The sequence below is a fragment of the Neofelis nebulosa genome, chromosome 1 (assembly GCF_028018385.1).
Source record: "Neofelis nebulosa isolate mNeoNeb1 chromosome 1, mNeoNeb1.pri, whole genome shotgun sequence".
Taxonomy (NCBI): Eukaryota; Metazoa; Chordata; class Mammalia; order Carnivora; family Felidae; genus Neofelis; species Neofelis nebulosa.
In genome coordinates, this window is record NC_080782.1 from 171,713,728 (window position 1) to 171,740,234 (window position 26,507).

The 26,507-nt window shown below is 40.1% G+C and overlaps 1 protein-coding gene across 8 annotated transcripts in view; it reads left to right on the forward strand.

Annotated features, from left to right (window-relative positions):
- Positions 1 to 26,507, forward strand: part of NALCN (sodium leak channel, non-selective) — a 333,612-nt gene that overhangs the window by 282,388 nt on the left and 24,717 nt on the right. For all 8 annotated transcript variants that reach the window (XM_058743569.1, XM_058743534.1, XM_058743516.1 and 5 more), the window contains 12 exons: positions 1,035 to 1,136; positions 1,573 to 1,642; positions 4,859 to 4,950; positions 5,038 to 5,160; positions 7,968 to 8,024; positions 8,521 to 8,641; positions 8,738 to 8,869; positions 10,054 to 10,221; positions 11,901 to 12,005; positions 15,963 to 16,069; positions 22,884 to 23,004; positions 23,090 to 23,188. In XM_058743569.1, the coding sequence (XP_058599552.1) occupies positions 1,035 to 1,136; positions 1,573 to 1,642; positions 4,859 to 4,950; positions 5,038 to 5,160; positions 7,968 to 8,024; positions 8,521 to 8,641; positions 8,738 to 8,869; positions 10,054 to 10,221; positions 11,901 to 12,005; positions 15,963 to 16,069; positions 22,884 to 23,004; positions 23,090 to 23,188 (1,297 nt within the window). The remainder of the gene's footprint in view (positions 1 to 1,034; positions 1,137 to 1,572; positions 1,643 to 4,858; positions 4,951 to 5,037; positions 5,161 to 7,967; positions 8,025 to 8,520; positions 8,642 to 8,737; positions 8,870 to 10,053; positions 10,222 to 11,900; positions 12,006 to 15,962; positions 16,070 to 22,883; positions 23,005 to 23,089; positions 23,189 to 26,507) is intronic.

The window sequence follows — 26,507 nt, forward strand, 5'->3', positions numbered from 1 at the left end:
AATATGAAAGTTTTATGTAAAGCAATGACAGAAGTTATGTGTTCAAGTGTTGAATAAATACAGCATCATAAGATTTGCATATCATAAAATCATTGCATTGGAGGTCTGTGAGTTTTCTTTGAGATCAAGGTCATGTCCTCACTTTACCAATAAGAAAACTAAGCCCAAAGGTCACTCAACTAGTCCGTGACAGTGTTGCCTGTGGAACACAGGCCTCCGAGTCCCCTGTATTATTTTCTTTCCACTTGACTGCTACATCAAGGGAATCGTTGTAATTTCCAGTTGGAGAGAACTTTCTGGAAAAGGAATTTTGTTTTCTCTTCAAATCATTCACACCCCAAGTGTCGAGTCACCCAATTGTCTTCCCTCATTAGCAAATCTGAAACTATACCAGCCTAGGTATGGTTTAAAGAGGGAATGCCTTAAAAAAGCATCAGAGTTTCATGATTCCAGAGAAAGTAGTAACTGGTTACCTGTAAGCCATAGACTTTAGACAGAGGTTTCTTTAGGTATTAATCACAGCTGTAATTACTTCTCTTTACCACTAACTTTTGCCTCTAACTTTATGCTTTCCTATTGTCCTGGAGTTCTGCAAAATCTCCTTGGAACATATATTCTATCATCCCAGAGGCCTGGGTGGACAAATCCTTCCCCAGAGGGCTGTTATTAGAAACCTCCTTGTCTAAATGCAAAACCAACATCATGCCTACCTATGGTTAGGCTGGCCCTACCGCTAGCAGAATCCTGATGGCAGCTCTCCCCTTGGGTAGGGGGAGGCAGGTCGTGGTGGGCAGGAGATTTCTGTTTATTTTCTAGCACCACCGCGAAGCTCTGACAGTTCTGCTTTGTAAGTGTTCTTGACACAGAGCCTCAAGCCCATTTTCCTTTACGGTTATGGGTCATTTGCTGTGTTTTGCCTTATCATTGGTGTTTCCTTAAAAATAATAAGAATAATGAGCAGTTATGTATTATTCATCCCAAGTGTACAGATCATGCATTTATCTCGGGCTCCTTTTTTTTTTTTTTTTTTCTAGAGCTTGCACTCGACAGCGCATGCTGAGCGGATCATTTGAGGGGCAGCCAGCAAAGGAAAGGTCAATTCTCAGTGTGCAGCATCATATCCGCCAAGAGCGCAGGTAAATATACTGGGAGACAAGGCTGCAGAGAAACTAAGGAAAGGAGTTTTACAGGAAATGCTCTCTGTGCACAGCCCTGGTTAGCAGACAGGCGTGGGTGAGGAACTTTGTTCTGTTTGCTAATGGCAACCATGATGAAACTCACAATCAGTTTCAAAGATTCAAAAAAATCTCGCAAAAACCTTTTCCTTGGTGATGGCCAAATTCTTGCTTTTAAGATCAGAAGGAAAAATTCTGAAATTTTCTAGATGGGATCAAAAACATTTGAATAAACTAAAGCTTCTGCTGAAAAGAGATAATAAGTATTTGTGATGTGTGTTATTGTGATGTGTGTTATTAACAGAAAAGTTGATTTATTTTGTTCTCGTAATGGTCATTGCTTGAAAGTCAAAATTTGGTCTTAGATGTATCGATCTGTTGGTTGTGGTTGTTTTAGATCACTAAGACATGGATCCAACAGCCAGAGGATCAGCAGGGGGAAATCTCTTGAAACCCTGACTCAAGATGTAAGTTCTAAGCAATGCTTTGGATTTGGGAACCATGATTATGAAAATTCATTTCGATGACTGTTTAGACAATTCCAGCACCTGTGTCCTTCTGTCACATTGTCCTGTCTCCATAAGACTTTATGCTAGAGGGAATCAGGAAACTCAGGAAGCAAATTCAATGGACAGTACAGAAGAGTGACCGTTAACTGTACAAAAATCCAGACATCCCACAAAACACATGTCTTCATTAAGATAGGCTGGGTGGCTCAGTCGGTTGAGTGTCTGACTCTCAATTTCAGTTTAGGTCATGATCCCAGGATCATGGGATCAAGCCCCCTATCAGGCTCCATGCTGAGTGTGGAGCCTACTTGAGATTCTCTCTCTCTCTCTCTCTCTCTCACTCGCTCTCCCTCTCTCTCTCTCTCTCCCCCTAAAATAAATTATAAAAAATTTTAAAAATTCAAAAATATAAATAATAAAGATGACAATACAAAAGTGAGATGTGTCGGTTGCATTTAACAGACATTAAAAACACTTAAAGCATTTTATAGAATTGATTTGCATCATAAACTTTAAACATTTACTGATTTCCAAATATTCCAGAATCTAGAGCCAGTGTCTAATTTCAGGGCTTTACATACTAAGAAATAAAATGTGATTTCTAGAAGAATTTTTCTGTCAAAGACTGTATAATATTTCCCAAGAATTTCTTTGTTCTTCGACACTATGTCACTCATTTATTTATTAATGGACTCAAAAAATATTTACCAAGTGCTTATCACGTGCCAGGCCCTGTTCTAAGTGATCAGGAGTAGTGGGGAAAGAAGACAAAACTTCTGCCTTCCCGAAGCTTCCATTCCAGGAAAAGAGACAAAAACTAAACAAGGAAACAAATATATAATCATTTCTGGGGGTGTTTTTAACTTATTGCCCATTATGTCTTCATTGCTGTGACAGTTTTGCTCTGTACTATAAAGAAAAATCAAATAATGTATAGAAACCAAAGATGGAGATTTGGGGGCAGGAAATTCTAGAGAAGATGGTCAGTGTTGGCGCCTCTGTATTAGACCAGATACCCGAATGAAGGGAAAAAACAAGCCACATGAAAACCCAGGGAAACCCACGGAACCAGAACTCTAACCTCTGGGTTAGACTCGTAAGCAGCTATATCATGCCGATTTCTAAAAGAGACTTGAAAAGTACACATTAAGTAATTATCATTACTGGAGTCCTCATTAAAATACAGGTCTTAAGTTGAGTCTGGCTAAATTGGCAGAGTCCTGAATGTTCAGAGCCAAGGATGATGTTTGAGAAAGGAGGTCTAGAAAGAGAAAGGTAGCAAGCCTTAGGGGTTTTGGGGTTTTGCTTGTCTTTTTTTTTTTTTACCACTTTATCTCTTAATTTTTAAGATTTTCTGGAGTTTCCAGCATAATCCAACTGCTTTCAATCTGTAGAAACTTCTGCCTTAGAGTAAACTCTCTTAAGTGTTCCAGGCACAATTGACAATGGAAGACGTTGGTGATGAGAACACCTGATACCATCATTACCCAATTTACAAGGTTCTAATTGGCAGACACATCTGTTAGCGCCATGATTTTTAAGGCAGAGCTCTGTCTGATATGATCTACCATATTATCTGCATGGAATTGTGATCGGATCCAACACATGGCCTGTGTACATATAATTTGAGGACCAGGCATGTGGCATGGAGAAGATTTCTAGGAGAGAATTCAGAGGGGCAACACTAGTTCAAAGCACTTCCCTTCAGTGTGATTCAGTAGAAATATATAGTCTACTTAAGAACCAAATTAGAGCACAGCTTTGAAAATATGTGTTTAAATATACACAACAAAAGGCCCTGAATAGTCTCAATTCCAGAGGCTTAGTTCTTCTTCAAAGACTTTTTATGCTCTTTTCTACACAGGCATATAATGAAAACCCATCCCCCATCTTCTCCACAGCAAAAGGTTATGAAGTTCTGCTAATTTCCTAAGAAATCCCCCCTGATGTCATTTCCTCCATAACAGAAGCAATTTAAAACAGAGCTTCAGGGGCGCCTGGGTGGCGCGGTCGGTTAAGCGTCCGACTTCAGCCAGGTCACGATCTCGCGGTCCGTGAGTTCGAGCCCTGCGTCAGGCTCTGGGCTGATGGCTCGGAGCCTGGAGCCTGTTTCCGATTCTGTGTCTCCCTCTCTCTCTGCCCCTCCCCCGTTCATGCTCTGTCTCTCTCTGTCCCAAAAATAAATAAAAAACGTTGAAAAAAAAATTTAAAACAGAGCTTCAGTTGTTTCACTTATTCCAAATGATAGAAGATACAGATAATTAAATCTAAGTAATAGTTGTGATAATATCTATCAGGTTATTTGAGCAATGCCATCCATCTCCCAGGGAGTGAAAACCAGAGTCAGGGTCCTACATGCCCAGGCCCTCTCCCACCCTTCTGGCCTCATTGTCTCCTACCATGTGGACGCTCACCCACACGGCACACTGGCTGGGCCAGACACAGGCAGACCCACCTCTCCTCTGGAAGAGCACATTTTTGCAGATACACAGCGACCTGCATATCCTTCCAGCCTACACTCAAATAACGCCTTTTTATTGAGGTCTGCTATGACCTGTTTAAAGTTGGAGCCTTCTAGAGGCGCCAGGGTGGCTAAGTCTGTTGAGCGTCTGACTTTTGGTTTCAGCTCAAGGTCATGATCTCCTGGTTTGTGAGATGGAGCCTGTGCTGACAGGGCAGAGCCTGCTCAAGATTCCCTTTCTCCCTCTCTCTCTGCCCCTCCCACACACTCTTTCTCTAAATAAATGGACAAGCTTTAAAAAAAAAAAAAAAAAGATTTAAACTTGGAGCCTCCTAGCACTCTCTGTCCCCTTAGCTTTTTACCATAACACCAAACATTTTCTAACTCTCCCCATATTGTGTTTGAATTTTTATCTGTCTTACCTGACTAGAACATTAGCCCCACAGAGCTGGGTTTTATCCTTTATTTTTGCCTTTTGCCATACCCCCAGCACTACAGCAGGGCCTGGCACATAATAGGTTCTCAATAAATATTTCTATTTTTAAAAAAAATACCCTTTAGAAGGAAAAAAAAATACCCTTGCTAAGATGACTGTGGCCACTAAAAATGTATATGTTAAAATAAAGGTATTTCTTTCAGTTTCTTATAGGTGATATTTTCAGGCCTTCAGAAGAATCTTCCATTTTTATATGCCCCTTTTGTTATATTTCTAGCATTCCAATACAGTGAGATATAGAAATGCACAAAGAGAAGACAGTGAAATAAAGATGATCCAGGAAAAAAAGGAACAAGCGGAAATGAAAAGGTACGGGGTCCCACGGTGTTTCTTATCTCTCGTTTCTGGATGGCAACCTTTCCCTTAGCCTTACTGTACATCAATTTCCCCTTCAAGGAAAGTGCAGGAAGAGGAGCTGAGAGAGAATCACCCATACTTCGACAAGCCACTGTTCATAGTTGGACGGGAGCACAGGTTCAGAAACTTCTGCCGGGTGGTGGTCCGGGCACGCTTCAATGCGTAAGTACACTCCATTTCAGCCAGGTGTTGGCCTGAGTCGTACAAACAGCAGGGGGGGTTGTCATACAGGGAAGAAGGAACATGTAATCCTAATGGGGTCACAAAATAAACTGTGGGCTAATTAATCATGCTGCTCCTCTTTGCTGAGCGGCCGACCAGGTGGAAAACAAACAAAGGTTGCAAGTAGTTCACATTTATATAAAACTCACGTTTGTAAAGCTCTGAACAGCCATTTTTATTTGTTCATGTTTATATCAGCGTTACTAACTCCATATATTCTTTTGGAAATACCGAACCAAAGGGTAGGCTGAATGACACAGGGAAGGTCATTGCCCACACCTTTAGACTTATAGTTTCTGTGTTGTCAAAATACCCTAGTTTCTTCTAGAATAATGTAAAACAGAAATAAAGTTGACGAGTACTTCCATTACCAACTCTTATGAGATAAAAACCCACTGGCTGATGTCTCTGTCCCTACTCACATGGAAGAAATGTGTAAGAGTCTGTCGGTGTGGTCAACACAGAGGACACTGCATTTGTGAGGACCCAAGCCAATTTTAGCAGACAGCCTAGTGGATAAAATGGAATTTTTGTCCTGTGTAACTTTAGCAAATACCCTGAAGACCTTAAGAGTCCCAGAGGAAGTGTGAAGGCTTTCCCTCTAAGTGGTTGTAACTTCCCTGATGCCACATATGATAATCATTATCTGTTATGGGCTGAATTGTGTGTATCCTCCTGCCAAAAAAAAAAAAAAAAAAAAGGTTGTATATTGAAGCCTTAACCCCTAGTACCTCAGAATATGACTTTATTTAGAAACAGCCTCTTTAAGGAGGTAATTAAATTAAAATAAAGCGATTAAGGTGGGCCCTAATCCAATATGACTGCTGTCCTTATAAGGGGGAAATTTGGAGGCGCCTAGGTGTCTCAGTTGGACTTTGGCTCAGGTCATGATCTCACAGTTCATGGGTTTGAGCACCGCATCAAGTTCTGTGCTGACAACTTAGAGCCTGGAGCCTGCTTCAGATTCTGTGTCTCCCTCTCTATCTGCCCCTTCCCAGCTCGTGCTCTGTCTCTCTCAAAAATGAATAAACATAAAAATGTTTTTTCAAAAAGAGGAGGAAATTTGGACACAGACTACCTATAGAGGGGAGTAATGTGAAGACACAGGGAAAAGACAGCCATCCACAAGCGAAGGGGAGACACCTAGAACAGGTCCTTGCCTCACGGCCCCCAGAATCAACCAACCCTGCCCACACCTTCATCTCAGGCTTCTTGCCTCCAGAACTGAGAGAAAATGTTTCTGTTGTTTAAGCCACTCAGTCTGTGGTACTTTGTTACCCCAGCCCTAGGAAACTAATGCAGTGTGGTAATATTTCAGAGCTGGAGGACACCTCGTGAACCATTTAGTGTCATTTGTACCCACCCCCCTCCAACAGAGGAGAGCATTTAGGGCAGTAGAGGTTAAGGGCTTTTCTTGGGAACGTGAGCTAGTGCAAGGCTCTCTTCTGACTACCAATCTAGTGTTCTCTCTGCTGTTCTAGGAAGACCCTCGCAGGTCTAGAAAGACCCTGAATGATAATGATTAAATACTTCCCTGAGTGTTCACAAAGTAAAGAAAGAAGCCAGTAGTTTAGAGTTGATTTGATCAGTTCCCCAAGTGAGTGTTTCATCTGGAATTATCCTGTTGGCTGCCTCCATGCTAACATCTAATTGCTAATTCTCCACTTCATTTAGTGTGGACTGACTCTCCTTTTGTCAGCACAGCAGCTGATAAGGACTGAGAAAGATTTGTTAATCGGGAGCTCACGCACACACACACACACACACACATGCGCACACACGCACACACACACACACACACTGTCTGGGGCTTCACTGAAGTTGGTTATGGGCTTCTAGAAAGTAAAACTTAAAAGTGGGGACGCCAAGAAATCCTACATAAATCACTCCACAAGATCACAGTTAAATACCGTAGGAAGAGCTCTATTTAATTTCTGGAGATTTAATTGAATAATCATGAGGAAAATCCTTGAACTGCTAAGGCAGAGATTTTAACTGAGTGTTTTTAAATGGAAGTCAAAATTCTACTTTGTCATATCCATGTCAAAAATTGTTGAGGGACTCCTGGGTGGCTCAGTTGATTGAGCATCCAACTTCAGCTCAGGTCGTGATCTCACAGTTCATGGGCTCTGTGCTGACAGCTCAGAGCCTGGAGCCTGCTTCAGATTCTGTGTCTCCCTCTCTCTCTCACTACCCCACCCCCACACTCTGTCTCTCTCCCTCTCAAAAATAAATAGACATTTAAAAAAAAAGTTGTTGAATGGAGGAGGGGCATGTAGGTGGCTCAGTCGGTTAAGCATCTGACTTCGGCTTAATTTCAGCTGATTTCGGCTCAGGTCATGATCTCGAGGTTCACAAGATGGACCCCCACGTCAGGCTCTGCACTGAGAGTGTGCTGCCTGCTTGGGATTCTCTGTCTCCCTCTCTCTGCCCCTCCACTGCTCGCTCACTCTCTCTCTCTCAAAAAAAATAAACAAACATTAAAAAAAAGAAATTGTTGAATGGAGTCATGAATTCTAAAATCAAATATTTTGAGAATTTTCAATTACTTTCACAAACATCAGCTGCAAACCCTCCTGCTTTTTCTTTCATCTAATGCTCTCTGCCTTCCAAAGGCACAGTTCCTGTATAATGTAATTTTATAGAGGATATAAAAGAAATTTTAGGTAGATAAGATGTTTATAAATACCATGCTGCCAAATTATGCTTGCTATGCTGCAGAATTTTGTGTTTGTTCTCTCTTGCAGATCTAAAACAGATCCTGTCACAGGAGCTGTGAAAAATACAAAGTACCATCAACTTTAGTAAGCATTACAAAGTCTGTTTTCTGTGCACATTTGAAATTTCAATGTACTATTTTATGCTGCATAAAAATATAAAGATTACCTGTATTTTCTTGCCATATCGTGCTGTGAAATAGATAATTAGGGATTTTTTTTAATGCCAGTCATGGGGCACCTGGGTAGCTCAGTCAGTTGAGTGTCTGACTCTTGATCTCTGTTTAGGTCATGATCTCACACAGTTCATGGGACTGAGCCCCACGTCGGGCTCTGTGCTTACAGTGTGGAGCCTGCTTGGGATTCTCTCTCCCTCTTTCTCTCTCTGCCCCTCCCCTGCTCATGCACACACGCATGCGCATGCTCTCTCTCTCTCTCTCTCTCTCTCTCTCAAAAATAAATACATAAGCATTTGCTTTTTAAAAAACGCCAGTCCTGCTTATAGAATCACAGAAGGATCATCTCTGACTCGCACAGCCTTCCCTAGAACAGTTGTTTCTCGGTTTTGTTTGGTCTTTGGCAGTGATTTGCTGGGATTGGTGACTTACCTGGACTGGGTCATGATCATCGTAACCATCTGTTCCTGCATTTCTATGATGTTTGAGTCCCCCTTTCGAAGAGTCATGCATGCCCCGACTTTGCAGGTACGGCTGCCAAATCTCAGCCCACAGCTCAGCAGACAACAACTGGGCTCCAGTTTTCCCCTTGTTGGTGACCCAGCTGCCTCTTGCCCATTTCAGATTGCTGAGTACGTGTTTGTGATATTCATGAGTATCGAGCTTAATCTGAAGATTATGGCAGATGGCTTATTTTTCACTCCAACTGCTGTCATCAGGGACTTTGGTGGAGTCATGGACATATTTATATATCTTGTAAGTCTCTAGTTATTTCCTAAATGTAAGATGTCATGGTTTTGTGAACTCTCCTGCATTTCGCAGTACAAGAGAAAGATACGTGAGTCCCAGAGGTTTAGATGTCATTACTGAGTTCTTAGGTCATCTATTGCAGGCAAATAAAGGGCATGCATGTGAAGTCTAAATAAAAAGCATTAAAGGGGCGCCTGGGTGGCGCAGTCGGTTAAGCGTCCGACTTCAGCCAGGTCACGATCTCACGGCCCGTGAGTTCGAGCCCCGCGTCAGGCTCTGGGCCGATGGCTCGGAGCCTGGAGCCTGTTTCCGATTCTGTGTCTCCCTCTCTCTCTGCCCCTCCCCCGTTCATGCTCTGTCTCTCTCTGTCCCAAAAATAAATTAAAAAAAAAAAAACGTTGAAAAAAAAAAAAAAAAGCATTAAAAATGTCCATGGATATGGTTCACATACATCAACCACATTAATACACATGTAAGACATACATTAATGAGGTCTAAGAAATCTTATTCGCACCCTGCAATCTTGTGGCTCCCATAAGGAAAAAAAATCTACACCATATAATTGATTGATGAGTTCCTCATTGCTAAAAGCAACCTAATGTGAGTATGATTGGACACTTTCAATTCCAATTTCTTTCAATTCCTATACACAATATATCTGCCTAGACAAGATGACCATTCAACTGTTCAGTTAAACTAAATTGGGAAACCATAGGAAGGGAACTCAAAGAAATTTCATTTTTTCTATATGTCCAAGAAGGCATAAAATCAATGTCTTTTCCAACATAACAAGGAGAATTGTGACTGTTAACATGTAGTATCTTTAGATCATCAGTAAAATAGTGAGAATCAGGTCAAGCATGAAGTTTAGTATCCTTGATCAAAGGAATTTCAATCTGAGCCTCCCATGTGTAAGTTAAAATAAGGTGCAGAATGCACTGGGGTACATGCACCCACAGTGTGGACACCCGCTTTTCATTTCTGTGTACAGCTAATGACTTTCCTGTGGGGCCACTAACAGGTCGATATTGGGTTGAGAGATCAGAGTTAAGAGATTGCATATATATGTAGTGAAAGCTTGTCCTACATGCTATGTGGAATCTCTGCTCAAGGAAAGTTGTATGCACTTGGCTCTCAGAAAGTGTAGATAGTGAAAGATATTAATTCTAGGGATTATTTTCCCCTCCCAGGTGAGTTTGATATTTCTTTGTTGGATGCCTCAAAATGTGCCTGCTGAATCAGGAGCTCAACTTTTAATGGTTCTTCGGTGCCTGAGACCTCTGCGGATATTCAAACTGGTGCCCCAGATGAGGAAAGTTGTTCGAGAACTTTTCAGCGGCTTCAAGGAAATTTTCTTGGTGTGTTACATTTACCCTTTTGCCTCCCACTCACACAGCCCCACGCTGTAATGTAGTGAATGAGGGGACACCCTCGCTTGCCAAGGGTAAGTACAATCTTATTCATTGCCAGAGGACAAGAAAGGCACTAACAAAACACAACACACAGTCAGAAACTTTACCCATGGATGCTCTGACTGGTCAGTATATTTTCTTGATATAACTTATTCAATAAACGTTTTTAGTAAAGTATAATGAAAGCAAGAATCCCAGAGGTAGAATTGGCTAATACTTCCATTCTTAACTCGTGACCCTAATTTTTATTCTGAGTTTCAGTTTCCTTATCTAGAAATTAAAGGTGAGATTCAACACCACCTACTGCACAAATATTAGCAGTTAATAGATTTGGGCTTATTATTTCATTTTGTATGTCCCTAGTTTATTACAGTGTAGACTCTGTCTCTGATCTTTGGAGTGTTAACATAAAACAACTTAAAAAAAAAGTAACATACAGGTATACCCCACTTTAAGTAACCTCAGGATACAGTAATAATACTAAAAATGTGATCGAAGGAGAAAACCTTGTTAGTTGAGCACTGATTTAGGGCCTTAGAAGAGCTGGGCTGCAGAAAAGCAATGAGTAGGAGGCTCATTGCTCGCAATCTGTTACAGAAGGATCTGTGCCTTACAAAGGAGTGATCAAAGGGTTCTTTTTATTATTGATGAGTTCTGCTCATGCATGGAAATCCTGAATTAATTTACATAAGTTTATTTTACATCGTGCTTTCTAGAAACACACCTATGGGGAGAGAACAGTTGTGGTTACAGTTGATTTAAGGTATTTTAAAGACAGGTTGCGATGTTTCCATAGGCATAGAGTTGTTGATATTTTTAAAAGACATATTTGAAATCTCACATTTTCTTTGTGCTAAAGCCATAAATAACATGGTGGCTTTTCACACAGCTGGAAATGAAGGAAAAAAGGATGTCATCACCTGACAGCTAATGTATATGCATCGTGGAGCCCTGATAGAATTTAGCAGAGAATTTATTTGTGCCTTTCTCCTGATGATGTTTTTGTAGAATTTTAGTATATTGAAAATATATGTTTAGATTATTCAACCAGCACAGATCAGTGGTTTGTTCAGTGTTTTACTCGTTGCCACTTTTCTGTGCTGAGACCAAGGCACCATCCAGCAGAGGGAGCACCAATTACCAGACTTACTTCTTAGGACTCCATGATCTCAAGCCTCTGTGTACAGCACTTTTGTGTGCCCTCATTGCTTACAAGAAAGCAAAACCTCTCTGTCTCTAATTTATGCTCTGCTTATAAGGAGAGGAATTCATTTTGAGAAAATAGGGGAAATATAATTATTTAAACATTTTTCTTTTGTTCCACTAATGTAGATTTCAAAATCAGAAAACCCTAAGCCATATCAAAAATACCTTAGTCCATTTTCCTACGTGAAAGTCATATGTTTTTATTCTGAAAATCCAAAACTTGTTGTTAATTCCCTCCTTTTAACATTTCAGCAAGGCTAATTGAATGACCTGTGGTGGAGAAGTTAAATAATATCATGAAAAGACCAAGAATTTCATACCACGTTCTCCAAAAAGTTGGGTCCCTATCACTGTTCAAATCAAGCCTACTGTTTAATTTTTTACCAGGAGATATGATGTCTCACCAATTTTTTTTTCAGGTCTCCATTCTTTTGCTGACATTAATGCTTGTTTTTGCAAGCTTTGGAGTTCAGCTTTTTGCGGGAAAACTGGCAAAGTGCAATGATCCTAACATTATTAGAAGGGTAAGTTACTGCTTTCTTTCTTTTGGGAGAAAAAATTGAGTAGTTCACCACCCTTTGGTAAACATGTGCTGACACTACGTTGATAACCCCCAGGTAAGACTCAGAATTCTCTCTCCACCAACCCCTTCTGCTTAAAGGAGGCAGTCTGTTTCTTCTGGCTAGCACAGGTTTGTGGGATTAAAAGCACATTCCAGATTATTCTATTGTCTTCTGTTGTTCCAGTGTGGAACCTCTGCTGACACCTTTGGAATAGCCACTCACGATTCCAGATGCTTGTAGCTGTGAGGCTCACTCTCCCTTTGGGCTTCCCTAACTTAATCCTGTCACATATCAGCAAACAGCCCCCCAGAAAGGACAAGAGGCAAAGTTTAACTGTCATACCACTGTTCATTACTTCTCACTCCATCGTTCTCTTCATTGGGAAGTCCAGAATCTGCCCCAATAAGACAGCTAACAAAGACCCAAGCTTGCTTCCGCTACTGCCCTTTGCCTTATCTTTCTTCAGTCAGTGTTAGTAAGTGGAGGCCAGCTCCTGGGTGACCCCAGGGTTTCATTTGCTGAACATAATGGAGTGAATACATTGCATCTTGAATAAGGTGGACAGCTCTCCTCTGAATGACCTGTCAGAGCCTCAAGTTCCTTTTGTCTTCCTTCTTTGTGTGTCCACCCTTTGCTGTCTTCAATGTCTTCTCTGTTCAGCTGGCAGAGAAGAGCACAGAACTCCCTCCATGCCTGAGGGTTACGGTCAGGGCCAAAAGCAGCACACCTCACTTCAACACACATTTCACCAGCAAGAGCTTGGCCTCCCGAGGCAGGTGGGAGAATGCAACAGGTGGCTCAGTGATGTGTCCTGCAGAAAAACAGGATGAGTGTGGTTACAATCAGCCATCACTGCTACACTATCCATGTGCCTTCCCTTAGGATTCTGCCCTATATTCAAGTAGATTCATGAAGTGATCCAAGTACTGCTAACGTACAAACAGCGAAAGCATTTCCTCTTTCATCCAGGTAAAATAATGCCTTAAGTCCTTTAAGACGCGTATACTCAAAAGGCCTAATACAGCTGAACTATAATACCTATTTCTATGTTTCCAACAAATATGGCTATCTAATACAGATTTTACATCAGTATGAAAATTTCTACATTTTCAGAGCTACTGACTGTAAGAATTATTCATTCTCTGATGGTTATAAAATGCATCTTTGCCCAATCAAAGTACATTATCAATTATGTTAATAGTGAGGATTTCAGTAAGTGGCAGAGCAGAAGAGACACCACCTGTGTCTCCAGACGTTCCAGGAACTTCGATAAACCTGAGAAGACATAACAAGGAACATGGCATAAAGGTCATGATGTATCAAATTAGCTAACAAAGGAGGTAATAAAGAACTGATGCGTTAATCCACAAGCTCAGGTAAGCCAAGAAGGGTTAGTTTAGATTCCCACTGTATAGAGGCCGAAAAGATGACAACAACATTTCAAGATGAAACCTACGAGGAATTTTGCAGGACTCAGTATATTAATAACGGCTTAAGAGCATTGTGATTTTACACTCTCTGCTCATACCCAGACCTGGCTAAGGATAGAAGTACAAAGGATAAAGAACTTGTCCAAGGTCACCCTAAAATAAATGGGGAAGCTAAGATTCATGTCAAGGCAGCATGGCCCCAAATTCCTTGCTTTTCACCAGGATGCCAGACAGCCTCACCCACTCAAAGCTGGGCTCCCATGGGCTCAGAAAGACAAACTGGAAGAGGCCAAGAGGCCAAATATATCATGGGGCCTCTATTTGATACACCACAGCACAGCCAACAGGAATAATGTTGTAGATGAATGTGTAGGGTTACTATGAGAACTTAACTGCAATATATTTTAACTGAAAAAGTGGGCTATGGAAGAGTAAAAACTGTACGATCACATATATGCATAGGAAAAAAAACTGGAAGTATATATGCCAAAATGTCAACTGTGTTTATCTTTGGGTTATTGTAGGTAAGTTTATCCACGCTTTTTAAGTTAAAGGGATATCATTGGTGTAAGAAGGCTTTTTATTCTAAGGAATTTTACTGGCAATCCAAAGAGAAGTAATATTGGTATTCACTAAACTAGTGGAAATAAGAATGGAGATGTGGCCCAAGCGGGATGGGGAAAGCCATAGACAATTCTGCCTCTTGATGCTGGGGGCCAACAAGGTGCTGGCCCATGGACAGAAACTGGGAAGCTGGGAGGACGCAAGGCTGAAGGTTGAAGGTGACTTTAACTAGGTTAGACTTTGAAGTTCCGTTGAAATATCCCAAGTGTATACACATTATACCCAGGAAAGGGGTTTAGGTTCAAAACATGACAATCACAGGCAAAGAAACAAAGATAAAACAAAAAGAAGAATAAAGACAGAAAATGAGTGAAAATCTTCTTACTCATGTTTTAGTTTTAAAGTCTTTTAAAAACAATGTTATTGGAGATATAATTCACATACTGCACAATTCACCCACTCGGAGTGTACAATTCAATAGTTTTTAGCATATCCAGAGTTGTACAATTGTCAGGCTTAGAACATTTTTTTAAATGTTTATTTATTTTGAGAGAGAGAGAGAGAGACAGAGAGCACAAACGGGGGAGGGGCAGGGAGAGAGGGAGAGAGAATCCCAAGCAAGCTCCACACTGTAGTGTGGAGCCTGATGTGGGGCTTGATCCCATGAAACGTGAGATCATGACCTGAGCTGAAATCAAGAGTTGGATGCTCAACTGACTGAGCCATCCAGGTGCCCCAGGCTTAGAGCATTTTTATCACCTCAAAAAGAAACATTATCTTTTAAGTTTCACCCTTATACTCCTGATACCCCCATCGCAAAACAACCACAAAACTACTTTCTGCCTTATCGAGTTCCTTGTTTTTGACTCTTATATGAATGGAATCGTCTAACGTGATCATTAGTGGCTGACTTCTTTAATTTAGCATAATGTTTTCGAGGTTCATCCATGTTGTAGCGTAGGTCAGTGCTTCATTCCTTTGTAGGACTGAAAAATATTCCATTGCATGGATACACCATATTTTATTGATGCAATTTATTCATCCACTGATGAACATTTGGGTCATTTCCACCTTTTGGCTATTATAATTAATGCTATTTACAATAATAATGACATAAACATTCATGTACAAGTTTCATGTAGATATCTGTGTTCATTTCTCTTGGATAAATACCTAGGGTGGAATTTCTGGGTCCTCAAGTAATTCTTTGTTTGATTGTTTGAGGACCTGTTTTCCAAAGTGGCTGTAGCATTTTCCACTCACACCAGCAGTGTGTAAGGGTTCTAGTAGGAGGATTCCAATTTCTGCACAACCTCGTCAAAGTTTATTTGATTTTTGATGATAGCCTTCTTAGTGGATGGCACGTGTTATCCCATCAGGGTTTTGACTTGCATTTTCTGGCTGAATAATGACACTGAGCATCTTTTCATGTTCTCATTGGCCATTTGTATGTCTTCCTTGAAGGAATGTCTGTTCAGATCCGTTGCCTACTTGCAAATGTTTCTGGCGTGAACTTTTACCACTCATCTCTGCAGTCCTTGTCCCTGTTTGCTGGAGAGCTGCCCACATCACTGTTATCACATAAAAACCTCTGTTATTCAGGGTGCCTAGGTGGCTCAGTCGGTTAAGCTTCCGACTCTTGATTTTGGCTTAGGTCATCATCTCATGGTTTGTGGGAGGGACCACTCACCAGGCTCTTTGCTGACAGCGTGGAGCCTGCTTGGGACTCTGTCTCTCTCCCCTCTCTTTGCCCATTCCCTGCTCATGTGCAAATGCTGTCTTGCTCTCTCTCTCTCAAAAATAAGTAAATAAATAGTTTTTTAAAAACCTGTTATTCTAGGTTAAAATGTGCTTTCTTATCTTTTATCTTTTTGGAGTTCATTTTCTCACCAGGCTCCCCCTGACCTGTTTTCTTCTATTTTAGGAGGATTGTAACGGCATATTCAGAATTAATGTAAGCGTGTCCAAGAACTTAAATTTAAAATTAAGACCTGGAGAGAAAAAGCCTGGATTTTGGGTGCCCCGTGTTTGGTAAGCATTTCAGAAAAAGATCCTGAAGAATGTGATATTTATCAGTATAAGGTTTTAAATCAATAAAATTTGGCATGAAAAGTAATTTTGCCAGAGGTGTTAAAATGATTTTAAATAATACAAGACAAAGCCCTGAATTACAACAGGATGCAAAAATACAGTAAATGAGAGAGCAAGTGGTACACTGAGTCCCATGTTGTTTCATGTAACTAATGGATTATCACCCCTCTATTTTTCTAATACTTTGAAGTATGTAACTCGATTCGCATGGCATTAAAAATTAGTGAGGCTTAAAAGACAAAGATTTTCTATCAAATTAAAACTAAACTCGTCCTGAGTTTATATCTTTAAGGGAGAATCTGATATCCTCCTAACAGTTGTATAGAAGCCCAAATCAGAAAGCTGTTTCAATTTTAAAACGCATTTACATGGAAGGATTTCCATTATTGAAACGCCGGAAAGGAGTAATCAGTAACACAAATGATTATATCTAACTTTCTCTTTAAAATTCATTTTTCCTGAAAATGAGTTTTCAAAGCATTTACATCAAAGCTAGAAGTGCCTAGTACCTTCTTTTTCATCCATTTTACTAATGGCGATGAATGAAATCTCTCAGTGGGCTTCACTGATGAACTAAGTGTCCTATTAACTTCATTTGTCCTTTTAAATAGTCATCTGTTTTCTTTTTTTTTTTTTCATTTTACCTCTTAGAATAACAAGTGAACCACAGCAAAGACTCTGCTTTTGTCACAATTGATGTTTTCTAGGAAATGTCAAAACTCTTTAAAAGAAATTGCATTTCACCCAGTTGCACCCTTAGGACCCATTGCTACCAGCTTTGGCATTTCACTGTTGTGAAATTCACTTTTAAAAACAATTCAGTACAACTTATACTGGGTTTTTATTTTTTTCAATACCAAAGAATTATGAAAAAAAAAAAAGATGAATTTGACTGTGAGGCTTCAGCTGGAGCAGGAAGTACATAACACACAAAGATATCCTTATCCCAGTGCTAACTATAAAAGAAGTCTAATTTATATTAAAATAAAATATGAAAGAAACATAAAAAGTTTATTTTTTGTGAGGTGAAAACGCATTATTATACCATAAATAATTTATTTATATCAAGACATCAAATGAGTTTTTTTTTTTTCCCCCTGCTGTTTTGGAATTTTGGCAAAAGCTTCAAAGCTGAGGTCACTAAGAGATAAAATTTCATTATATTCCAAAGAAAGCAACACTGCCAGTCCCAGCTGAACTTCCTAAAAGATTATCCACCTCCATCACCCAGCTCCAGGAAAAGAAAACACTATATACTCAGAGACAGCATCGTGAAATTGAGTGAATTGAGTAGACGGTGCTGTGGTCGCTCCTCTTTACTATGGGAAGAGGTCAAGCGTGCTTGTCTCCCCAGCTGAGTGAGTCCCCATGGGGACTGCGTGATATCAGAGATTGATGAGGCAAGAAGAGACACTCATGTAGGCAAGCGCTCTTCACCATCCTACAGGGGAGTTATCAGTGTTGGAGGCTCCAAATCATCACTGCCTCGGGCCAGTGATCTGAGCCATTGTGATGGAACTCTGCTCCAAAGGGCTATGTGCTGGAGGGGGGTGCTCCTATTGGAGAGGCTGTGGGGATGTTTCCAGGAATGGGAACTGAGAGTCACCTGAAGACTACTCTCAGCAGGAATGACACAATGGGGCACCCTCGTGCTGGAGGATGTTTCAGAATCTAGTGTATTAATAGAAAATTTGAGGTATAATAAAGTCAACAGATCGAAAGACAATTGTCATTGAACAGCTGGTTTGTTACTCATAGTTCCACTATGGGGCAAACCACACCACAGGAGGCCACACAGGGAAGCCCCAGGGTCAGTCATGAGGCAGAGGGAAAAAGGGAACTGTGGACCAGAGCCTTTATTGTGGTTTCCTTGAGTTGGAATGGGTGAGTCAGGGCAAGCAGGCTTAGGATTAGCTAGTTGAGTACTTCAATGGGCTCTGAGACACAGGGCTCTCCCTAGTGGTCTGCTACCTGGTGATCAGGGCAGGTGGATAGTGGCCCAAAGGGTGGAAGCCTGATAAAGGAGGTACTTGGGGCTGTAGACTCTGGGTTGGTTGGTCTGTATTTGAAAAGCAAGCCCTAGGGGCTCCTGGGTGGCTCAGTCGGGTAAGTGTCCAACTTCAGCTCAGGTCATGATCTCGCGGTTCATGAGTTCAAGCCTGGCATTGAACTCTGTGCTGACAGCTCAGAGCCTGGACCCTGCTTTAGATTCTGTGTGTTTCTCTCTCTCTCTCTCTCTCTCTCTGCCCCTCCCCCACTTGCGCTCGGTCTCTCTCTCCAAAGGTAAATAAACATTAAATTTTGTTTTGAAAAAAAGAAAAGCAAGCCCTAGAAAGGACTCTTCCAAGGGGGTGGAAGGGTGATGAGAGAGGCAAGAGGCCAAGGCAGGGTGATTCAGGTATTTTATCAGGTTGTCCAGAGCAAAGTGTGTCCAACACATGCATGGAGGACAGACATTAAAGTATCAAGTGTACAGAAACTAGGAACATGGCAGGCAGTGGGTTCCATGAAAGAATAGTTGCTATGACCAGAGCAACAGTGGCCAGTGGCCAGCAGTGTGAGATATGTGGAATTTAACCTCATTTCTCTACATCCAACTGCATCCCACTGCCAGCTTGTTAAGAATCAGATGGTGGCCTGAAGAGGAGGAGGGAACAGAGTGGTCAGCCCTCTTCTTCCCTCCTCAAACCATGGGTCAGGCTGAGAGGCTGAGGATAGGGTCCTTAAATGGGTTATGGGAACAAGGGTTTGATGTAGAACAAAGTGGACTTTTCAGAATGAGACTCATATAACTGAAAGTGACAAAAAAGCTTTGGGATCTCCAAGATGTCAGGAAGGGAGCTAGAACCCACCGGAAGGCAGTGTTGGGAGAAAAGTAAATCTGTTTCCAGTTGTACCCTCTGACATTCAGCTTGTTCCATAAAAATCCAAATTAACTGAAATGCAATGTTTCATGTAAGTTATTATTTGGGGTTTCAAGTTCAATGGCACTTTAAAAGCATAAGCTGATAGAGGGGCATCACTTGAACACCATAACAATAATGCTTGTCCACTTGTCCAGAATACCATGACTTGGGTTAGTTTTGGTAAAATAAAAATCTTTTGTCAAATAAACACCAGCTATAACTATGATAATTTTTACATTTTCCTTTGTTAGTAAGCTCATCAAGAGTTAGCAGCCAAGATGTTATAGTTTTATATTGGCAAATTTATGATTAAGAAAATAACATATCTGGAGAACTGGCATTAGGGAATGCTTTGATAATTATAATTAGGAAGGCTATAAATATGCACTACCTAATTCAGGAGATAGGCTTCTATATTCTCTGTTCAGATGAGTACATTCATCTTCTTCTGAATCACTCAGACTTGATGAGATAAAAATTACCTTGGTAAAAAGTATAAAATATATATATTACAAATATTGTGTGTTTTGTTTTAAGCAGAGGTCTGGGACATAGGAAAATGGGATGCATAAGAGATATCAAAAAAAGTATCCAGTTTCAATAGATATATTCATTGAGTGCTTACTATTCTCCAGACATTACGCTATTACTGGGGACAAGCTATGGCCCCCAACCCCTAGGAGCTTGAAATGTAATAGAGAACAGGAGATAATATTACAAATAATGTAATATGATTTGCTAAAGGCTTTGATGCTACATAAATAAGCCCCTTAGCTCACTGGAAGCTTACCTGGAGTTGACTTCTAGGTAATTTTAAATTATAGTGTGATACATTCTAGGCAGAAGATCAGATTTTTGTTGAGTCTACAGCTCCAACAATTTGAATATGCTCTTTAAGGAGAAGAATATAAATCTATCTCACTTTTGTAAGTTTAACAGAAACATGACTACTTCCAGCATCTTGGAAGGGCCATTTTGGATAGTGTTGCCCCCTGTATTTCTACATCCAAGGGCTCAGGCTGAGCTCCTCTCCTCCTGGGGGCTCCTTCTTCCCAAAGGAGCAACCCTCCTTATCGCAATCTTGGGACCTTGGGGCGCTTTTCACGGGGAGGTAGAAGATTAACAAAACTGTAAGGTTAGAACCAATGTCTTAGTTTTCTCAATTGGATGGACAAGATTATGATATTTTTAAAATTTTTTAATTAACTGGAAAAGATTATATACAACATTATATACATATATTATTATATATTATATTATATATATATGACTGTATATTATATACAGGCTTCCAGATCAAGGAAGGGTGACAGAAACATTACAACAATGGATTAGGCTTGGGATTTATTGAAGTCCTCTGTAGTTATAGGTAAAGTTTAAAACTTTCCAATTTTAGTAGCATGAACATAGCATGAACATCTTAGATGATTAAAACTGATACTTATTTTTTTAATGTGATGTACTCTTCCAACTATTTAAGTCTATGATTCTCCATTTTATTTTTCTTGGTTTAGCCTAAAAGTGTATTTTTAACATATTCTAACTTCTAAAGGATGTGGAACATGAAAGTACTTTGGGATGCTGCATATTCAGCTAAAAAAGCACTTTTACATAAAGAAAATGGATGGGTAAGAAAGTTCAACATCGGATCCGAGAGCTGGCCTGCTTAGCTTAAAAAAAAAATCCTTATTCAAGAAAACTGTGGCATCTGCAGAATCCTTACAGCTTCTGTCTGCTGTAAAATATATTAAATTTAATTGAAACCCCAAAGGAAGAAATGGTGGACAAATCCAAGAGAATATGCTTATACTTTCATATGTAAAAAATATAAATCAGAATCCCAAAATAGGAATTTCTGAGTGGGGCTTTTGCACTATGTGGAAAACGTTTCTACCAATCATCCTTAAATCTTAGGAGCAAGTCAGTTTAGTTGTATGGTTTCTTATTAGATCCCCATCTATTTAATGCTTTAAAAAAGAAAACTTATAGGGGCGCCTGGGTGGCGCAGTCGTTAAGCGTCCGACTTCAGCCAGGTCACGATCTCGCGGTCTGTGAGTTCGAGCCCCGCGTCAGGCTCTGGGCTGATGGCTCGGAGCCTGGAGCCTGTTTCCGATTCTGTGTCTCCCTCTCTGTCTGCCCCTCCCCCGTTCATGCTCTGTCTCTCTCTGTCCCAAAAATAAATAATAAAAAAATTTAAAAAAAATAAAAGAAAACGTATAAAGGTGTATTGCATGATTGTTTCTATGATGTTAAAATTATATATATATATATATATATATATATATATATATATATATATTGGTAGAGGGGCACCTGGGTGGCTCAGTTGGTTAAGTGGGCGACTCTTTTTTTTTTTTTTTTTTTTTTTTTTTTTTTACATTTTTTATTTATTTTTGGGACAGAGAGAGACAGAGCATGAACGGGGGAGGGGCAGAGAGAGAGGGAGACACAGAATCGGAAACAGGCTCCAGGCTCCGAGCCGTCAGCCCAGAGCCTGACGCGGGGCTCGAACTCACGGACCGCGAGATCGTGACCTGGCTGAAGTCGGACGCTTAACCGACTGCGCCACCCAGGCGCCCCAAGTGGGCGACTCTTGATCTCAGCTCAGGTCTTCATCTCAGGGTCATGAGTTCAAGTCCTGCATTGGGCTCTGTGCTGTACACGAAGCCTACTTTAAAAAAAAAAAAAGGTGTAGAAAAATACTAACCCAGATTTTCTCCAGAGTATCACCTTCTGTGAAGGTTAAATTTTGATAAATGAGCTAATAGGAAAAAAAATGATCAAAATATAATTTGGCCATGCTTCTATAGGCCCACTTTTTTTAGTAGTCCTGGGACCAATTCTCCATCAAACTCAGGAAATACAGTGATAGTCATGACTTTGCAGTGTGTAGTTGTCTAGGTCTTGTAATTATTTTAAATAGTCTAAAAAGAGGAAAAAGGAAAACAGTGAAATCTTCTATGGACAAGAAAAATGTTAGACAAGACCCATAATGACTAAGGGAGATGTAATATATTAAAAAAAAAAAAAAAAAAAAAAGATCACTTTCTTTCGTGGGAAGAAAAAAGTAAGAACACGTTAGTAAAAAAAAAGAAATGCAATATGCCCCCTCAAAAAGCAAAAACAAACAAAAAATAATAGTGGAGCCAAAGTGTTTTAAATACCAGCAATCAAGTGTGGGTGTAGACAGCATACTGCAGTGTTGGGGTCTACAAGAAGTCTCTGTTGAGAACACCCAGAGTTAGTGAGAGAAAAAAAAATCCAACTGGGAGAGAATGATCTGGAAACATGTAGACTACCAGCAAACACCTCTGGCCGCTCAGGGATTTCCAAATGCATCACTACTTTACAAAGTGATGTTCCCATGATGTCACAGAATTAAAGAGAGTGGCTAGATTCTACTCTTTTTATACTTGCTATATTAACATCAGGAATTGTAATTTATCCTTTAGAGAAGTTTTCAATTTTAAAACTATTGCAAAATTCATATCCAAACTCCAGCGCCCCTTTGTGAGAATATGCTATGCAGTTTATAACCAGAAAGCATACTTCCAGCCCTCCATATAATCAGGACGAGCCAGAAACGTCAAGGAACCTCTAGAGCCAGAACTTGAATTGTTGTGTTTTGTTGTTCGTTAAGAACACCCCATGATTACCTAATAATTAATTAAATTTTAAGAAATAATAACATATTCATGCACTTTTCTGATTTAGCAAATGAATGCCAGCTAGCCCGCCTTCCAAATGCTAAGTACACCCCGCACCCAAGATTGGAAAGAACTACAGATATTTGCCTTAGGGTGCTTCTCATCGGAATTTCACAGAACATTCTTCTTTCTGACTTGCAGGGCAAATCCTCGGAATTTTAATTTTGACAATGTGGGAAATGCCATGCTGGCATTGTTTGAAGTTCTGTCCCTGAAAGGCTGGGTGGAAGTGAGGGATGTTATTATTCATCGTGTGGGGCCGGTAAGCAAGCACACAGAATCCTTTGAATGTGTCAACAGCTGCTCTCATTTGCTTTGATGAATAACCGTATTTTTCATTTATACAGATGCACGGGATCTACATTCATGTGTTTGTATTCCTGGGTTGCATGATTGGACTGACCCTTTTTGTTGGAGTAGTTATTGCTAATTTCAATGAAAACAAGGTAAGAATTCTTGGTTTGAATACCGCAGGGTTTATTCTTTTCTAGCCACTTGCTTTGAGCTCTCTTTTTCTCACACGGCATGAAGTCGCATTAAACCATAATGTGACTGGTGTAAATAATCTCTATAACTATTTTACAAGCTACCTCATCGCTGCCTTTCAGGCACATTATTTAAGAGCACAGTTCTCTCGCTAAATTTCCCCTTTTGGTGATGGTGTCATTAATTCGCTGACAACTGAAAGGCACATCTCCTATTGTTCAAATTGAAAGGATGTGCAGCAAGTTATTAAAATACAATAGCTGAACTAACTGTGCACTGATTGCAGGTAATATTACTTTCACACAATGTAAATTGGATGCTTCTTTGTAACGCTATAGGTGAACTCACAATTTTGATGGGGCTAGGGTGCAGTAGAAATGTTAAATCCTAATTCATTGAATAAAAAGAAGATTTTCTAATTTCATATAAAAACTTTACATACTTTATGAACTCAGGAAGCATGCTGAGTTCAGAACAACTCTAACAATCACTATAAGAGCTCCCGAATGGGAAAACAGCAAGTGTGGTTTCCTGTCAAAGAGTGAGTTTGGGAGAGAACATTCTATGTCGTTCTTCTGGCCATGGCTGATGTGCACTCTAGTATGTAAGGATCTGTCTTCTGGAATCATAATTGAAGTGCATACAGCTTTTTAAAAGTTTTTTTATGTTTTTTTTATTTTTGAGAGAGAGAGACAGAATGCAAGTGGGGGAAGGGGCAGAGAGAGAGAGGGAGACACAGAATCCAAAGCAGGCTCCAGGCTCCGAACTGTCAGCACAGAGCTTGATGGTGGGCTCAAACTCACGAACCGTGAGATCATGACCTGAGCCAAAGTCAGACACTTAACCCAGGTACCCTGGTGGATACAGCTTTTGAGCACTTACCACATACTAAGGTTTACATATGCCATTTTCAGTTCTCACAACTCTGAAATGCACAGTGGAAGAAAACACAGAGTTTACGGAGGTGACATGACTTGTCTGAGGCTTTTAAGGTGTAGAAAATGGGGTCACAATTCAGAAGCGGTGCCCACTCTGCAGAGTCTGAAATTCTTCCGAGAATATAAAAATGTCACTCTGCACTGAATTAAAGCTAGATATGACGCTCCTGTGATTCATGACCAGGACAGGATCGCATGCAAGCACATCCGAGCCCACTGGCTAGGGCAGCTGCACATGGGACTGTATCATTCACACACACCCCCACTCCCCGGGCTCTGCATATGTGGTTCCAGCTACCCAGTTGATGGCCACCATTGATGTGTGCCTAACGAGGATGTTATTTGGTGCGGGCTTTCAAAGGGTGTGGCTTAAAAATCTCCACTTTGGGCCCCAACACTACTCTGACCCACAGAAACATGGGATTTTAGAATAAGAAAGGATAGAGAGAGATCATATTGCCCAGCCCCCTATTTTACTATAACACATTCATAAATGAGTGTCTCGGGGCGCCTGGGTGGCGCAGTCGGTTAAGCGTCCGACTTCAGCCAGGTCACGATCTCGCGGTCCGTGAGTTCGAGCCCCGCGTCAGGCTCTGGGCTGATGGCTCGGAGCCTGGAGCCTGTTTCCGATTCTGTGTCTCCCTCTCTCTCTGTCCCTCCCCCGTTCATGCTCTGTCTCTCTCTGTCCCAAAAATAAATAAACGTTGAAAAAAAAAAATTTAAAAAAAAAAAAATAAATGAGTGTCTCTAAGCCCTAAAGTGTGTTCAATTTGATACCAAGCAGAAGGAGAAAGATGGGTCTCTTCTGATGCCATTGAGCCTTGGCACTGGAGCAGACAACGGAGATTCCTGAACAAGAGCAGAAGCCAGTCAGCCAAGTAGAGAACTTAGGCCCTGCTTGCTCAAAACACCATGATAGGTCCTCTGAGCAGACACCTGATTTCAGGAGAATCAGGTCCTATGGCAGCTCACAAATCAGCGACATAAATGCAGCAACATAAAATGTTCAGCAACCAGAGACAAATATATAATCAATTGCAGCTCTTGAGTTTGGAGGCCTGGCTGAAGTAAGACGAGTATCAGGAGGTCTACTCACAGTACTGGTTGTATTAATGTGCTGAGGGAAGAAAGAAGCATCTTGGTCTTGAGAAGGGGAACACAGACTTAAGAGCAAGTGGGTGCTGGGTGCTTACAGAAAGAGGAAAAGTAGAAGAAAACATGACAAACTTGATTATTTAATTGATAATGCAAATTTATGAGTTATATGAACCATTTAGGAGGGATTTTTTTTCCCAGTAAGCTTTTCAGATGGTAGCACATGAGCTGCTGTATAACAGCATTTATTGATTTATTATTTAGTCATTCAACAGATTTCTTTGAGAACTTAACTGGGGCCAGACCTGGGAACATAAAAACTAAACACACAAACTAAACACTAAACACATAAAGATTTCTGCCCTCATGGAGCTCACATTCTAATGGTCAAACCCAAAGGTATGTAAATAGATTTCCAAATATATAGGCAATAGGGAAATATAAAGATATGGGAGATAAGGCAAGCTTTGGGGGCAACATTTGCACAATTCTGCATTATGCAAATTTATGTCTTCCCTGGAAAATGGAACTTTGTTTAAAAAAGTTCAAAGTTTATACTAGTAATACATATATATTTAATTTCTCAATTATGAGATAACAGTTTGATTAATAAACTTAATGTCACAATAATAAACTTCCAGAGGTTTTCTGATATTAATGATCAGATGATACCACCGTGCTTATTATTCTTTTGGCTCATTTCAGAGTTCAACTTTCTAAAATATTTTGTTTTGTATAATAAAGAAATAATATGAATATCTCTAGCACCCAGAGAACCCAAAATATTTGTTTGCAGATAGTAAGAAAAATGGCTTAGCAATATCAATATCAGAAAAATTAGTTTAAAACAAATATCATTATTAGGAATAAACAGTGTAATTAGATAATTGCAGAAGAAATGAATTACCAGCAAAGTATAGAACTCCTGAACCCTAAAATGTATGAAGCAAAAATTAACCAAATTATTTTAAAAAGCCAGCAAGTCCAAAATCATAGTGAAAGATATTAACATATATCCCTAAGAAACTCATAAATCAGAAAAAAAAAGAAAATATGAGATTTGGCACAATACAAACATTTGATCTACTGGACATATGAATAAACCAGAGTCCAGCAATTTTCAAGTATAAAATGTACTGTCCACAAAGTCATAAAAAATAGTTACCAAAAAATTGGTAATGTACAGAACTTATTCTCTACAATAATAAAAAAAGGTAACAAAAGATTCCTCAGATGTTGGAAATAT